This window comes from Oryctolagus cuniculus, chromosome 21 (genome assembly GCF_964237555.1).
Source record: "Oryctolagus cuniculus chromosome 21, mOryCun1.1, whole genome shotgun sequence".
Classification (NCBI taxonomy): domain Eukaryota; kingdom Metazoa; phylum Chordata; class Mammalia; order Lagomorpha; family Leporidae; genus Oryctolagus; species Oryctolagus cuniculus.
The window spans coordinates 30,799,420-30,813,264 of NC_091452.1; the positions used below are offsets into that span (position 1 = coordinate 30,799,420).

The following is a 13,845-nucleotide window of genomic DNA, read 5'->3' on the forward strand; positions in this document are numbered from 1 at the left end:
TAACCCCGATTACATCTGCCAGGTACCTCCTGCCTTGAAGCAAACCTAACGGGGTGAGGGCACGGGTGGAACCAGACAGCAGAGACTGTCCCCCTTTGTTGGCACTCACTGCCTCATTACAAGGCATTCATTCACAGATAGAAACCTGGAGCCCGCCCGAGGTCACATGTGGGACCTGAGCCAGAGAGGCTCCTGGGCTTCCCAAGGAATTGAGGCTCTGCTGAGGTCTGTACAGGAAGCTGGAGTCAGGCAAGGGGAAGTGTAGCAGACTGCAGCTCAGACCCAGGGCCAAGCCAGGAGCCAGGAGCCAGGAGCATGGCACTGGAGGGAAGAGAACATGGAGGGGGGTGCAGGGAGGCCGGCCCCACAGGGCCCCCTGACTATTCCCTCTTTCCTATCAGGGGCTATTAGCAGCATGTGGGCCACAGGGCCCTTGCACCACCCTGCGGTAAGGTAGATGCTTTTGTTATCACCAGTTACAGGTGGGGAAACGCATCGCAGGGAGGGGAGCCACCCAGCCAAGCTCGTAACGGGTGGGACTAGGCGTCCCGTCACCTGATCAGATGTCCTTCTAAGAGGAGGCAGGGGTGGACTCGCCACTGACACCCGCACCCCGTACTGCACTTCCGATCCAACCTCCTGCTAATGCACGCCTGGGGAAGCAGCAGAGGAGGGCTCAAGCGCCTGAATGCCTGCTGCCTGCCTGGGGGAGTGACCCGATGCAGTTCCTGGCTCCCGGCTTTGGCTTGGCCACTGGGGGAGTGAGCCAGCAGCCATGAGACCTCCAACAACAAATGAAAACAAGAACAACAACAACAACAACAAAAAGGTGAGTGAGGCCGGCTGGGGAGCAGAGGAGATGTCCAGCAAATGCCTCTGAGGCTGCCCTGGCGAGGGCAGGTGCCCCAGGCCACAGCAAGCACCCGACACTCACAGAGGCTCACGTCCAGAGCCGCATGGCGCTGGCCCCACCAGTCACTCTGCTCCCATTTCACTGGGCGGGGCAAGTCAGTGGCCGCAGCTGCTGTCCCCCACGGGGTGGGGCATCACAGACCACATGGTTGAGGCAGAGGAGCAAAGTAAAGACAAAGGGACAGTGCAGGGAGGCGCACTCCACCAGCTGGCCGTCATTCATGCTTGGCTTTGGACATGGGGTGGCTGGAGATGTGGCAGTGGGGCAGAGCCCCACCCACAGGGACAGCGGGTTTGAGCCCAGGAGACCTCCTGCCTGGAGGCTGACTGGTGGCACGCAGCTCCCACAGGCACCAGCAGCCTTGCAAGGCCATTGCAACGGCCAAGGCGGGAGTGTGCTGTGCCGCCCCAACCGGACTGCAAATGCCAAAAAAGACCAAGAGTGAGCTCCTCTGAGAGCAGAGGACTTGGCCAAGTGCACCCTGCCTTGAGGACCCGAGGGGCCAGCTCCGCGGCCCGGCGCCCCGACCCGGCGGCGGCCTGAGTGGCAGGAGGGGTGGACACTCCGCTCTCTGGTGGGAGGGCCTGCGGGCCCCTCCGTGCCCCGTGGTCAGCGACCAGTCCTCCCTCTGCTGTGTCATAGTTATCTCTATTCTCTCATTCCCCATCCATGTGGGATTCAGTCCGATGCAGGCGCGGCGCCCACCGCATACCCCTTCAGCTCACCACGAGTGGAAGAGGCACGAAAGTCTGTGACAGGGCTGTTCGAGGCGGGCAGGGCGCCCCGAGGGGCTGACGGCCGGGGGTCCCGGGCTTGAGAAGCCGAGCGGGGCGCCCGCCTTGGGTCTGTGCCTCATCTCCCGCTCCCCGCCTCGCCCACTTGACAGCACCGGTGCAGGGAAGGGACCGGATGGTGACAGGGCCGTGGCAGCCCCCTTCCACCCGCGGTAACGCGTACCCCTCCCGCGTCGGGCAGGGGGCCCTAGGGGTCCTGGGGCGCCATGGGCCCAGGGCGGCTCTGTTCGCCGCCGCACGCCGACTTCTGACAAAGCGCCTCCAAGGACACATCAGACGGAGCGAAAGGGCTCGCGAGGGCAGGCGGCGAGCGACCGCGGCGGGACACACGTCGCGCAGCGCCGACGACCGGCTCCGACGGTGCGCACGGCAAGGCCTGGCACGGCCCGCTCGAGGAGCCCGGGCACCGCCCCGGACGCACGTGACGGGCGGTGACGTCTGCGCGAGGGGCGGGGGCCGGGGCGGAGCCGGGCCCGGGGACGTCGGCGCGAGGGGGCGTGCCCGGGGGCGGTGCCGGGGGCGGTACCGGCGGAGGTCACGTAGCTCAGGTTCCCCGCTCTTCCCGCGGCGCGCGCTCCTCTGTGCACTGCTCTAGGGTCGCCGTCCGAGAGCCACCATGCCGATGTTCGTCGTGAACACCAACGTGCCCCGCGCCTCCGTGCCGGACGGGCTCCTCTCGGAGCTCACCCAGCAGCTGGCGCAGGCCACGGGCAAGCCGGCCCAGGTTTGCGGGGAGCGGGCGGGGGGCCGCAGGGTGGGCCTCCGGTGGGCGCCCAGGGCCGGCGGGGTCGCTCGCGTGGGCTGACCGCGCGCCTCCCCGCAGTACATCGCGGTGCACGTGGTCCCGGACCAGATCATGGCGTTCGGCGGCTCGAGCGAGCCGTGCGCGCTCTGCAGCTTGCACAGCATCGGCAAGATCGGCGGCGCGCAGAACCGCACCTACAGCAAGCTGCTGTGCGGCCTGCTGTCCGAGCGCCTGCGCGTCAGCCCCGACAGGTGAGGGGTGGGGGCTGGGGGGGCTGGGGGCGCCCCGGGGCCGCGCGGCCCGCTGAGCCCGCCTAGCCCGCCTTCCCTCTGCTGCAGGATCTACATCAACTACTTCGACATGAATGCGGCCAACGTGGGCTGGAACGGCTCCACCTTCGCCTGAGCGCCGCGCGGGCCCCCGCCCGGCCCCGCCGCCCCTGCCCGCGCCCCCCTCTGCCCCTCTGCGCCCCCGCCCTCCCGCGCACGACAAATAAACGGTTGAGACGCCACGGCCGCCTCGAGGAGCTTCCTTGACTTGCAGGGAATCAGGGCGCGGCCGGGCCCGGGCTGCCCCTGCGCCCCGCTCTCGGGCTGGGGCTGGGGGTGGGGGGTCCTCCGAGGGGGGTCGCTGCGCCTGGCGGGAGCGGAAGGGCCGCCAGGGGGCGCCGTGGGGAGCTGCGCGGAGCGGTGGGCGGGCGGGGGGCTGGGGGCGGCTGGCCAGCCTAGAGAAAAGTTACCGGCCGAAGGCAGCCGCTTTGTTCTGGGGCGTGAGGCCTGTTTTCAGTGCCAGCACGGCGGGCGGCGGGGGTGCCCGGGATGCGCCAGTGCCCTGAGAAGACCCCCCGCCCCGAGGCGGCCCAGCCAGGAACACACTTGAGGGGACATGTACTCCACCTTGTGGATTCTAGAACTGCAAAGTACGGCAGTTCAGCTATTTAAAAAAAAAATGGCAAAAGTCAGCAGAGCTGTGGCTTTATGGTGCCCCGGCCCCCTGCTGTGGCTCGCCTGCCCGGCTCAGCTGCCCGCGGGCAGCAATGCCTGACCACTCAATCCACTCCACAGTGTGAGAGCCTTCAGGCCGGGCTGCCCCAGCCACCGGCCGGCACAGACCCCCCGGGGTCGCGGGGGTCGGAGACCTCCAGTCTGTTCAGAGCAGGGGGCGCTCCTGTCTCCCCTGCGCCCCCTTCCGGGCGGCGAGGGAAGAGGCAATTACATGTCCTAGCTGGAGTGTGACTTTGTTTTTTCTAATTCCGCGGAATTTGAGTGCATTTGGCTTCCGAAGCCCGGGGTGGGGGTTGGGCTGCCTGTGAGGAGGAGCAGGGCAGGAGGCTCTGGGTATACCTAGGCCAGGCTGGAAGCAGGGAACAAACACTTCAGAGCCGCCGCACCCAGCCTGGGCTCCGCAGTCTTGATCTTGGGGGTCCTTCCCCTGGCCCCCAGCCCAGCCCTGTACACCTCAGGGATTTCCTTGCAGACGACCAGTAGGAGGGTAGAGTGGTCTAGAGAAGAAAGAGGAAGGAGACTCAGTTCTAGGGAGTCTTGAAGGGGCTGGGCCACTGGGGCTCCTCCCCTGCTGCTGGGGGGCATGCCTCACCCCCACTTCCCCGGGGCCAAGCCCAGGGCCTCCCTGCTGGGTTCAAAGTGCCACTCATCTCAGCGTGCTGCGGAGACTGGGCCTCCCTCTTGGACCTGGGCACCTGCTGAGCCGCCAAGCAGCCCCCACCCCGGCACCCAGCTCAGATCCCTGATTTTCCTGCTTCAGGCCTGGCCCACCTGCCCCCCCCCCCCACCTGGTTCCTGTTTCCTGCTTCTGCACACAGAGAGCAGGGTGCACTTGCCCCAGAACATCTAGTTCAACTCCCTCAATTCAAAGAGGGCCAGGGTGCGGCCGCGGTGGGGGGGTTGTAAGAGTTCCAGCTTCGTGGATGCTGTTCCTTCTGCATGGGTTGCCTGTCCCCCACGCACCCACGCTGAACCCCTCGTAACACCCGCCTGGGGATACCCAGAAGTGGCAGCACCAGCTCTGTGACCTGCAGGCCTCCACCCTGGGCCCAGCCCTTCCCCACTGGTTTTCCTTCATCTGTGAAATGGTAGGATTCATCCAATGGCTTTTCCCCACTGTCCCTGCTCCCGGGGCCTCACAGGGACATCGCAGTGCCTGTGAAGTCCTTGCTCCCCCGCCCCGTCCATTGAATGCCCCCACTGCCTCTGAAACAGTAGATAAAAATAGAGCAGGGCCGCCCTAGCCTCCCCCCACTCCCATCTGTAGTTAGTGGGAGAAGCCAGCCAGTCTCTGGAGCTTTAGGGGCTTCCCAGGGTTTCTGGACCCGTCCATTTCTTGATGCCTTACCACACTGAAGAGCCAGGAGATACAGCAGTGCCAGGCTCTCCTGCCATCCCAGGCCCCTCCCTCCCTGTGGGGAGGGCTGGGCCCGCAGGGGCACAAGGCAACCCCACCCGTCATCTACCAGATACCCCCCTTCCTGGTAAGTGAGCTCCCACATACTTCCCCTCTGTGTCAGAGGACTCCGGCTCGGACCCCCTCAGACCTGGAGCCTCAGCTCTCGTCTGGCAACAGTGGGGTCCGGACTCGCGATCTAGCCCCCAAAACAGCCAACAGCCATCTCATTCAACCAGATTCAAAAAATTAAGTCTCACTTCCCCCGTCCTTGCTCCTGGGGCCTGGTGTCTTGATCCTGGACCCACTTTTCATGTAATAGGTAAGCGATTTATCTGGCCCAGATTCAAAGCATGCCAAAGGGCCCAGAAAGTAGGCTCCTTCCTGCCTCCCCTCCCCTCCAAATCCCTGCAGACAGATTTCATGTGTACTTAATACCACCCCAGCCCCCATGCCCCCCCCCCAGGTTGTAGTATCTAATACACCTGTTTGGCACCTGTGTCTGTGTGTGTGTGTGTGTGTGAGACCTGAAAGTGCCTGAACCTAGTGTCCCCTGGGGTAGCTTGGGCCTTCATTCCATTTAATTAGGCCCTGCCCACTGGCAGTTTTCCCAGAATTCCACAGGTGTGTTCAGTGCAAACTCCACCGCGGGCGGGCGGGGCTCCCTAGAGGGGCGGGACTGCTGGTCTGCTCTAACAGGGCTGTCTGGCCTCGTGCCTGTCTGATGGGGAAAGGCCTCTCCCCCAGCCACGGAGCTGGACACCATATGGTGACTAAGCCAGGTCCCCAGGCCCGCTTTTCTGCTGGGCTGTGTTTCTGAGAACTCTTTCTTGACCCTTTGCCGGGAACTGCAGGTGTCTCCGCCAGTGCGTCACTGGGGTGGGCCTGCAGCGCTGTGCCTGGGCCCGGAGACCAGTGTATGTCATCGGGCAGGGCATGCGACGGGCCGGCGCCTCTACGCTTTCCCCACTCCACAGCGATCAAACTGCCCTGGTTTCTTCCAGGACTTCAATGTGATTGCTTTTGCCTTTCCTGTCTGCAAGGCCCCCGTGTACAGTCTGGGATGCGATTGGGCTCCCTCCGTGATGGCACATGCGGCCCACTGCACACCCCCTCCGTCCCCGCCGTCTGTGACAGCGGCCGTCCTGATCCACTGATGAATCAATCACTTCCAGCCCAAACCAAGTGCCTTCTTGTACTTGTACTTGGCTCAGCTTTGCACCTCTTGATTCTGGCTCCCCCATTGGTCCAACCTGGGGTCATGTGTGCCAGACAGAGCTGCTTGGCAGATGGCGGCAGTCCCTTGGTGCCCCACCCCCCCAGGAAGCTGGGGGAAGTCTTCCTTCTCAGGCTCATCCTGACCCCACTCAAGCCCTCCCTCCTCCCACTCCCTTCTGCCCTCCAGTCTCCCCCCTCCCCTGCCTGCCACCCTGGTTCCCTGTCCAGTTCTGGTGGCCAGCTACACTGCCCAGTGGCCTCATGTCTCTCAGAACACATGAAGGCCTCCTGCCACAAGGGACAAATCCCCAGCTTGTCCCTGGCCTCCCCTGGGTGCCAGCCTGCCCCTGTGCTGCCCAGTCTGCCCCTCGGGCCATCAGCTGTTCCGCAGAGAAGCCAGGAGCAGGCTGCACGGCTCCCAGGGCGGGTGTGAATTTCAAGGTCTCAGACCTTGCTGAGGCTGGAACAGCCCCGGGAAGTCTTCTTATACTTCTCCAAGAGAAAACTCTAGGGGACGGGGCAGGCCTCTCTGTTATCTGGGCGCTCCCAGGACAAGAGCCTTCTCTGTGAACTACACCCATCTCCTTGTTCACAGAGGAGCCCAGAGACCTTTGGGATTTCATTCCTTTGGGCCATCATTTTGATTCTGCAAAAATGCGTATTTCAACCCCCGCAAGGCGGGGGGGGGGGGGGATGAGGAAAGGAGACCCCCACTGCCTGGCTGCTGCCATGACAGGAGAATCTGCCTGGGTGGGGCGTGGCACCGCCCTTCGTGCCTGCCTCTGTCCATCTGAGACAGACAACAGATATGGCAGGAGGAAGTCCCCGGATTGGGGGGGGGGGCGCGGAAGAAGCTTCCCCTCTACCCGTTCCATGCTGATTGTGTGACAAACAATGAAAGTGACTTTCTGATCAAAAGTGGTGTGTGGCCTGGCCTGTGCAGGACCCTGCTCCTCCAGGGCATGCAGGCGTGGGAGCTGGGCGTTTAAGAAAGGGTGGGAGGGAGCCCTGTTCGCAGGAAAGAGTCCCTTGTGGTCTGACTGCGCTGACTCCGTCCATCGAAACCAGGAACACGGCTGAAGGAGGAGAGAGGAAAAATTCAGGCTGTGGCTGCAGTGGAGTCTGCAGGAGCGTTAAGGATGCCGGCGCTCATAAGCTTCAAGGATAATAATTTAAAAAAAAAAAGCCAAAGGAAGACACAAAGGATGTGAACTTGTGTGAGTAGAACGCGTTATGTGCAGTGAGAGGCACTACAATAACCCATATCCCAAACTAGCAAGATGAATGGAGTATCGACGCAGAACCCTTCTCACAATGAGGTAAGACGACTTTTCGGCCTTCACCCAGAATATGGCTTTATCCAAAGAGAAGGTGTGCGGGAGGGGGTGGGGGTGGGGGTGGAGGGCGGGGGGTAGCAGCAGGAGGAAAGGACACGGGCCCTGGGAAGCCCTAGGGATGGATCCCAAGTATGCAGGACTCTGCAGAGAAAACCAACCACCTTCAAGGCCATTGAGGAGTAACCGAGCAGCCACGCCCCCGGATGGCGGTACCCCCCACCCCGTCCACACAGCCCCCACCAGAACTCCAACAGGGTTTTTGACAGACGGCGCCCAACATGTGAGACTCCAAGAATCAGGAAGAACCAGATGATTTTCTTAAAGACCGGGGACGGTGAGGACCTGCTTTCCCGATGTTGAGATATGTGGGCTTCGTCTGTAACAGCAGAGGCCCCGCGGGTGGGTGTGTGTGTGTGTCTCAACGTGTGACAGACAATAGACCAAAGGAGAGAAGAGAAATCCCAGAAACAGAGCTCACTACACACATACGGACAAGGTCTATGGCAGGCGCACGATTCCCCACCCCCTACCCTCCCGCAGCTAGCGAACACTTGGACAGAAAAGCCAAACAGGACTCCCTTGCACACCCCCCACAAAGACCAGCCCTTCGTGGCTACAAAGCCGGAACAGCCACTAACGACCGCGGAAGATCCCATGTAGGCACAGGTAGTCCCAATGGTTTCTTAGATGCGATACATCAAGCAGACAGCACTTTATAAAGGAGTCCCTGATGCCACCATACATTATAAGACACCATAAGAAAAGACATGCTCCTGTTGTCGCCACTCGTAGTATTGGCAAAAAACTCAACTTCAGAAAATATAGTCTCAAAGCAGCGAAGCGGCCATCGACAATCCCATAAAAAGGGAGCCACTTCCCAGGACGGGATATCCAAACGGAAGAGGTGTTCCACACAGTAGAAATCAGGGAAGGGCAAGGAAAGCCGCCACAGGCTGTCCCGGGGCACCTGTCACCTCGGCTGTGAAGGCCATACCCACAATTCCACTCTAGGTATATATACACCCTGAGAAGGAACTAGCCACCGGGGAGAACCCAGATGTCCATCAAGAATAGAATGGATAAATAAATTGCGGCGTATTCGCTCACGGAATACTACCACGGAAACGTGAGAACGGCACCGCCGAAGCAGCTCACAAGCATAGCATCCTGCAAGAGCCACACAGCGCGGATCAGTCCCCTGCTCTCAAGTTCAAGTACAAGGAACCTCAAAGCTCCGCGGGTTGGCGGTGCCGCGAGCCGGTTAGGACGGTGCTCCCACCGGGGAGCAGGGAGCCTGTGGGCGTGGCCAGGGCACTCACTGTCTTCCAAGTGTCTTTTTTGTTTGTTTTTCCAAGTGTTTTATATTCGTTAAACTGTAAGGCATTTTTCTGTGTGTGTGTTTTACTTCATCATGCACGAGATAACAGGCACGGACAGAAGGAACACCCCCTGCCCCAGACACACCCCACCGCGGGCACAGTGTGGGCATTGTCCCCCGCCCGAGCTCTGGCTCTTACCAAGGACTGTCCTCCACTTGCTAGCCTTCTCCTGGCCCAGCCCCAGCACCCCTGAGCTGCCTGGCTCCACCCACCCACCTGGGCATGTGCTAGGCTCCCCACCCGCCCCCGCCCCTGCCATGGCCGCGGAAGGTGCCCAAGGTCAGAATTGGGAAAAACGGGATGCTCTGCTTAACGCCCTCTCCAGTCCAACACTGTGCCCCTGTCCTGGCTTTGCCTTTGAGTCCACACAAGTCACCCTCTTGAGCGCGGGGCTCTGGGCTGCCTGGTTGTATGCACATGAAGTCTTCAGAGGGGTCACAGCGGCTTCGGCCTTGGCGTTTTCCCCTCGGGACTTTGGTGTTGTGGGGTTGGCTTTTCACGTGGCCCTGGCTGCTCTAAACAGGGTCCCCGTGGGGCCGCGACCGCAGTGGCTCGGGACAGTGGTTTGGGCGTTGGCTACAAGCTCATGCTGTTTTAATGAGTGTGGCTCCAGCAAAGGCTGGGCTGCTTGAGGGTCTGGTGAGCAGTGCCAGGCCTCCCATGGGCCTTGTCGACAGGAGGCTGGAGTCCTCCAAGGCACAGGTTGGGTGGGCAGGCTCAGCTAGGTCCCAGGTCAGCCCTTTCAACGGCATGGCCGGCCCAGGGCTGTAGCGCGCCGGGGTATGACTCTTGTGCCACCACGGGGAGTAGCGTTCCTGATGCTTCTCGGCAGAACAGCTGTCTGGCCGGTGCCCCCTGAGCCTGCAAGGCCAGTCCTCAGGCACTCGGCATTTTTAGGCCCTGTGCATGGCACAGCCCCACTGTCATTGGTGCTGCCACAAACATTGGGGCCGCGAGTTAGGTGACTAAAACCACGGCTTTGCCTTCACCTGGAAAAATGGCAACGTTTGAAAGGAATCGGGGCCCTTCAGAGCACTGCTTTCTCTTGGATTGAGATCTATAGAGACAGCTCCGTGAAATCAAAGCACGTTCCCAGGTGAGCCCAGGCCATTCAGCCGGCGGTGCTGACAGCCGTGCGTCCTGGAGCGGGGCTGGGGGAAGGGGAGGGGGCTCAGTTTGCTTGGGAGATCCAGAAGAACTGGAAATGGTTTGTAAAAAAAAAAAAAAAAAAAAAATCCCACCACAGTCTTGCTCTCAGAACAGGAGCATTGGGAAATGAGACAAAGAGGCGTGTCCTTATGGAAGATGGTGTCTCGAGCAAGGCTGGACGAAAACCAAGGATCTGGCGGGACCTCGGAGTGGACCAGGCCAGACGGGCCCACTCAGGGAACAGGCAAGCTCCCCGATGTGGCGGGTGGCAGAGATGTGGGGAAGAGGCAAGGTAGTCTCCAGAGAGCGCCAGGTGATCCAGAACATTCTTGATGAGTGGCCGATTCGGTGCCACAGGCAGGGACTCTAGGAGCCAGAAGCTGTTGTCCCCGGGGGCCCCGGGCAGCTCTTAGGGGACAGAGAAGAGTCTGGGCAATTTCAAGGATGGAAAAGCAACATCAAACGCTGAATCCTTGGGGTGCATGTGGGGACAAGGGGTCACTGCAAGTGGGGGTCCAGGATTTCTTGGGGCTTTAGGCATATGTTTTGAAAAAATAGGTGTGCTAAGCCTCGAGGAAGGGCCAGATGAGCTCTACGAGGAGCTGGGGGCAGAGGGCGTGGCCAACAGCCACTATGTTTTGGGTGAAACCATGGAATTGTTACCAACAGCTTGTGACACACTGGACTTGGCCAGTTTTGTTCTCTCACCGTGGGAGACGAGAAAGAGACAAAATCTAGAGGGAGAGGTCAGAAAATGTCAATGTTTCCACCAGAAAGTAAGAGGATGAAGGCCACGGGGTGGGGTGGGGTGGGGTGCAGCCAAGCCAGCCAGGCCTGCAGGTGGTGAAGAGAAGGGACGAGACTGGTGCCTGGAGCCAGCACAGCCACCAGGGGGCGGCTGAGCCATTCTGGGCACCCTGCTGGAGGGAAGCACAGTAGTGGATACCCAGTTCCCGCTGCAGAGCACGGTTAGAAAAACCCCAGTCAAGGCCCGGATGAGGTAAATAACATGGGTTTGGGCCCATCCCAGAGCCTGGGGGTGCGAGATCTAAACTGTTCCCCGAAAGAGAATGGGGTACAGTAGCCTCCCCTTGTGGATGTGCGGGGAATAGTGGAGGCAGCCCTGGGGACCCGTTCACGCTGCAGCCCGCAGAGCCTCCAACTCTGCCCAGCAGATAGCAACAACATGGCTGGCCCTGTGTTTGGGAGAAGACAGAGGACAGCTAATGTCCTGAGGACCGCCAGGGGACAGAGCCGCTACCCCCGCAAGGTGCTCGGCTGGGCTGCGGCCCCAGCAGGACAACCAGCCTGGCGCCCGGGGCTCAGGGAGAGGCTTTTTGAGGACTGAAGACCCCTGCCCACGCGGAAGGAGAGGGAAGTGTTTTGAAGGGGTTTTGAACATATTGGAAGGAAGAAGGTATCATTGAGTAAGACCCAGGGCAGCGGGCGGAGCTTTGGGGAACAGACAGGACTGAGACAGATGCTCTCAGAGGAAAAGGCACCACCCGGGCACACAGGGTGGGCTCACGTCGGGGCGGGGTGCGGTGAAGCTGTAGCTGATAACCAGGAGCCCACCTGCCCATCCTCCTCGGGTTAGCCTAACCCTCCACAGGGTGCAGAGGCGTGGGGGGCAGCACCATGACAGAGCTCTATCTATCCTCCTCCCATCAGGTGCCACGGCCCTTCTTTGGGGGGTCTTAAGGCAGCAGGGTCCTATACAGGGCTGAGTGCTGGGCTCTGGTACCATTTAGAGGCCTGAGGCTGCTGGGGGGATGAGTTCCTTGTGGTGGGCAGGTGGGGCAGCGCTGTCCACCCTGGTTTGTCCTGGTAACTCTGGGTGTTTGGGGTTCAGGGCAGGCATTCGGTCTAGCAGTTAAGATGCCCGTGAGGACAGGATACCCATGGTTCCCCATCTGCATGTGTGGCTCTGGCACTCACTGGCTTCTGAGCCCAGCTTCCTGCTTGTGTTTACCCTGGGAGGTAGCAGTGATCACTCAAGTACTTAGGTTCCTACTCCTCAGGTCGGTGACCCAGAAGGAGTTCCCAGCTCTTGGCATTGGCTTGGCCCAGCCTTGGCCATTATAGGCATTTGGGGATTGAACCAGTAGAAGGGAGTCTCTCAGCCTCTCTCTCTCTCTCTCTCTCTCTCTCTGTATCAAATGAGTAGGGTGGTTTTTTTTTTTATTTAGAAATAAATAAAACTGCAGCACAAGACATGCTTGTTCAAATGCCGATATGTGGAGAGAAGGATCCCACATTTCAGGAGTGGGCGAGCCGCCCCGAGCCGTGGAGAGAAAGTTAGCACCACGGGGCTGGGCTCTCTTTGAATGCATCTGTCTTTCATCATCATTCAACCTCAAGGCTTTCAATTTTTCTTTCTTTGGACTTTAACCTACAAGGGCAATGGAATCGAACTGCTTGAGTGCCGTTTTCCAGGCCAGGAAACACCCCAGGAGACAGGACACTTTCATGAAGACTTTTTATGGGGGTGTCTTTGCCATTTCCTATCTTGGCAGAACCTCTTGAGCCAAATGTGGGCTTTGAGGTCAGATCTCATTTAGAACAGGAACCGAGTAGGGGGAAAAAAGGCTTTGTGTGGGGTCTGGGATGCCCTTGACCTTAAGCCACGTGGGGTTTTGATTCATCTCAAGGCTCTAAACCACCTGCAGCCTCCAAAGGGGCGAGTATTGAACGTTCCTGGGGGGCAGTAGCGCCCTCCCTTGCAAGGTCCTGGGGACAGTTCTGAGGCTGCCTTTCACTTCGACACCCCTCCCCCCAACTTCCCAACTCTGTTCAGCAAGTAGCAGCAGTGGGGCTGAGTCAGGTGGAGAAAGTGGGCAAGTTCAACTCAGCTCCTTTGGGTCTTCCTGGCCTTGTGCGTGTCCTGGGGCACCCCCTGTCCAATCTAGGACACAGCAAGCCGCCCAGCTGACTTCTTCTTTCTTTGTCATCTTAAACGCGGCTGTCCTCCATGACACCACGCCTCCAGCTGCCCTGGCCTGTGCCTGGGATCTCCGACATCCATTTTCTCTTCTGGAAATGAACCCCAGACTATCACCGCAAGTCATCTTATTTGTTGAGGGCTCGGTCTAGAAGAGACAGAATACGTTCTGATGGCGGAAGCCATGGGAAGGCTCCCCGGCTGATCCACGGGGCTCCCCGCGGCTCCTGCCTGTGAGCTGGGCCCCTCCCCACCCGGCCATGTCTGCATCTAGAGACTGGAGTGAACCCTCGGCTTTGCAGTCCCCTGCCAAGTCAGCCCCATTTACACACCCTTGCCCTGCCCCGTCTGGGTCCCCATGCCGGCCCTGTCGCAGCCAGGCTAACCTCATTCAGAATTGTTCTTTTTCCTGGGCTGGCTGCCCGGCAAGCCTCCTGGAGGGGCAGGATTGGGCCAGAACAGCACTCCTTAGGTTTCTAGACTTCTGCCACGGGCCCCGAGCAGGCTCCCGGTGCCCACCGGTGCAGCTCATAGCCAGTGCTCTCTCTGATAGCTCCTGCCTCCACCAGGGTACAGGAGGTGAGTGAGAGCAGGGCCCCCTCTGTCCAAGGCAGGGTCAGCATCGAGTAAAGGCCAGGGCCATTTCCCCAGACAGGCAAGGCCCACGTGGGGCCTCTGCATGTACCTTCCCCGCTTTGGCCAAAGGGTTTTGAGGGATGCCTAAGTGAATGAGCTTTCCCAATTTCCCAAGCGATTTCCCTAGACAGTACCTCGTGTTATCCTCACAACAACCCTGAGAGGGAGGATTTCAGCAGCCCTGCTTTCAATCGGGAACAGAGAACCAGAGAGGTCACCTAGGGAGCTTCCCCCAAGGTCACACAGCAAATGAAGGGCAAGGCTGGAAAGAGCAGCGTGCCGGGGCCCCTGCCCCAGCCAACCCCCCACTCCCCTACCCCCACCCCGTGGCAA

General features: G+C 60.3%; 1 protein-coding gene across 1 annotated transcript; it reads left to right on the top strand.

Moving 5' to 3' along the window:
- Positions 1–2,187: 2,187 nt before the first annotated feature.
- On the top strand, positions 2,188–2,963 carry MIF (macrophage migration inhibitory factor). Its single transcript, XM_002722561.5, has 3 exons — positions 2,188–2,431; positions 2,531–2,703; positions 2,791–2,963. The coding sequence occupies exons 1-3, from the start codon at positions 2,324–2,326 to the stop codon at positions 2,855–2,857; spliced, it is 348 nt and encodes a 115-aa protein (XP_002722607.1). The 5' UTR covers positions 2,188–2,323; the 3' UTR covers positions 2,858–2,963.
- Positions 2,964–13,845: the final 10,882 nt, after the last annotated feature.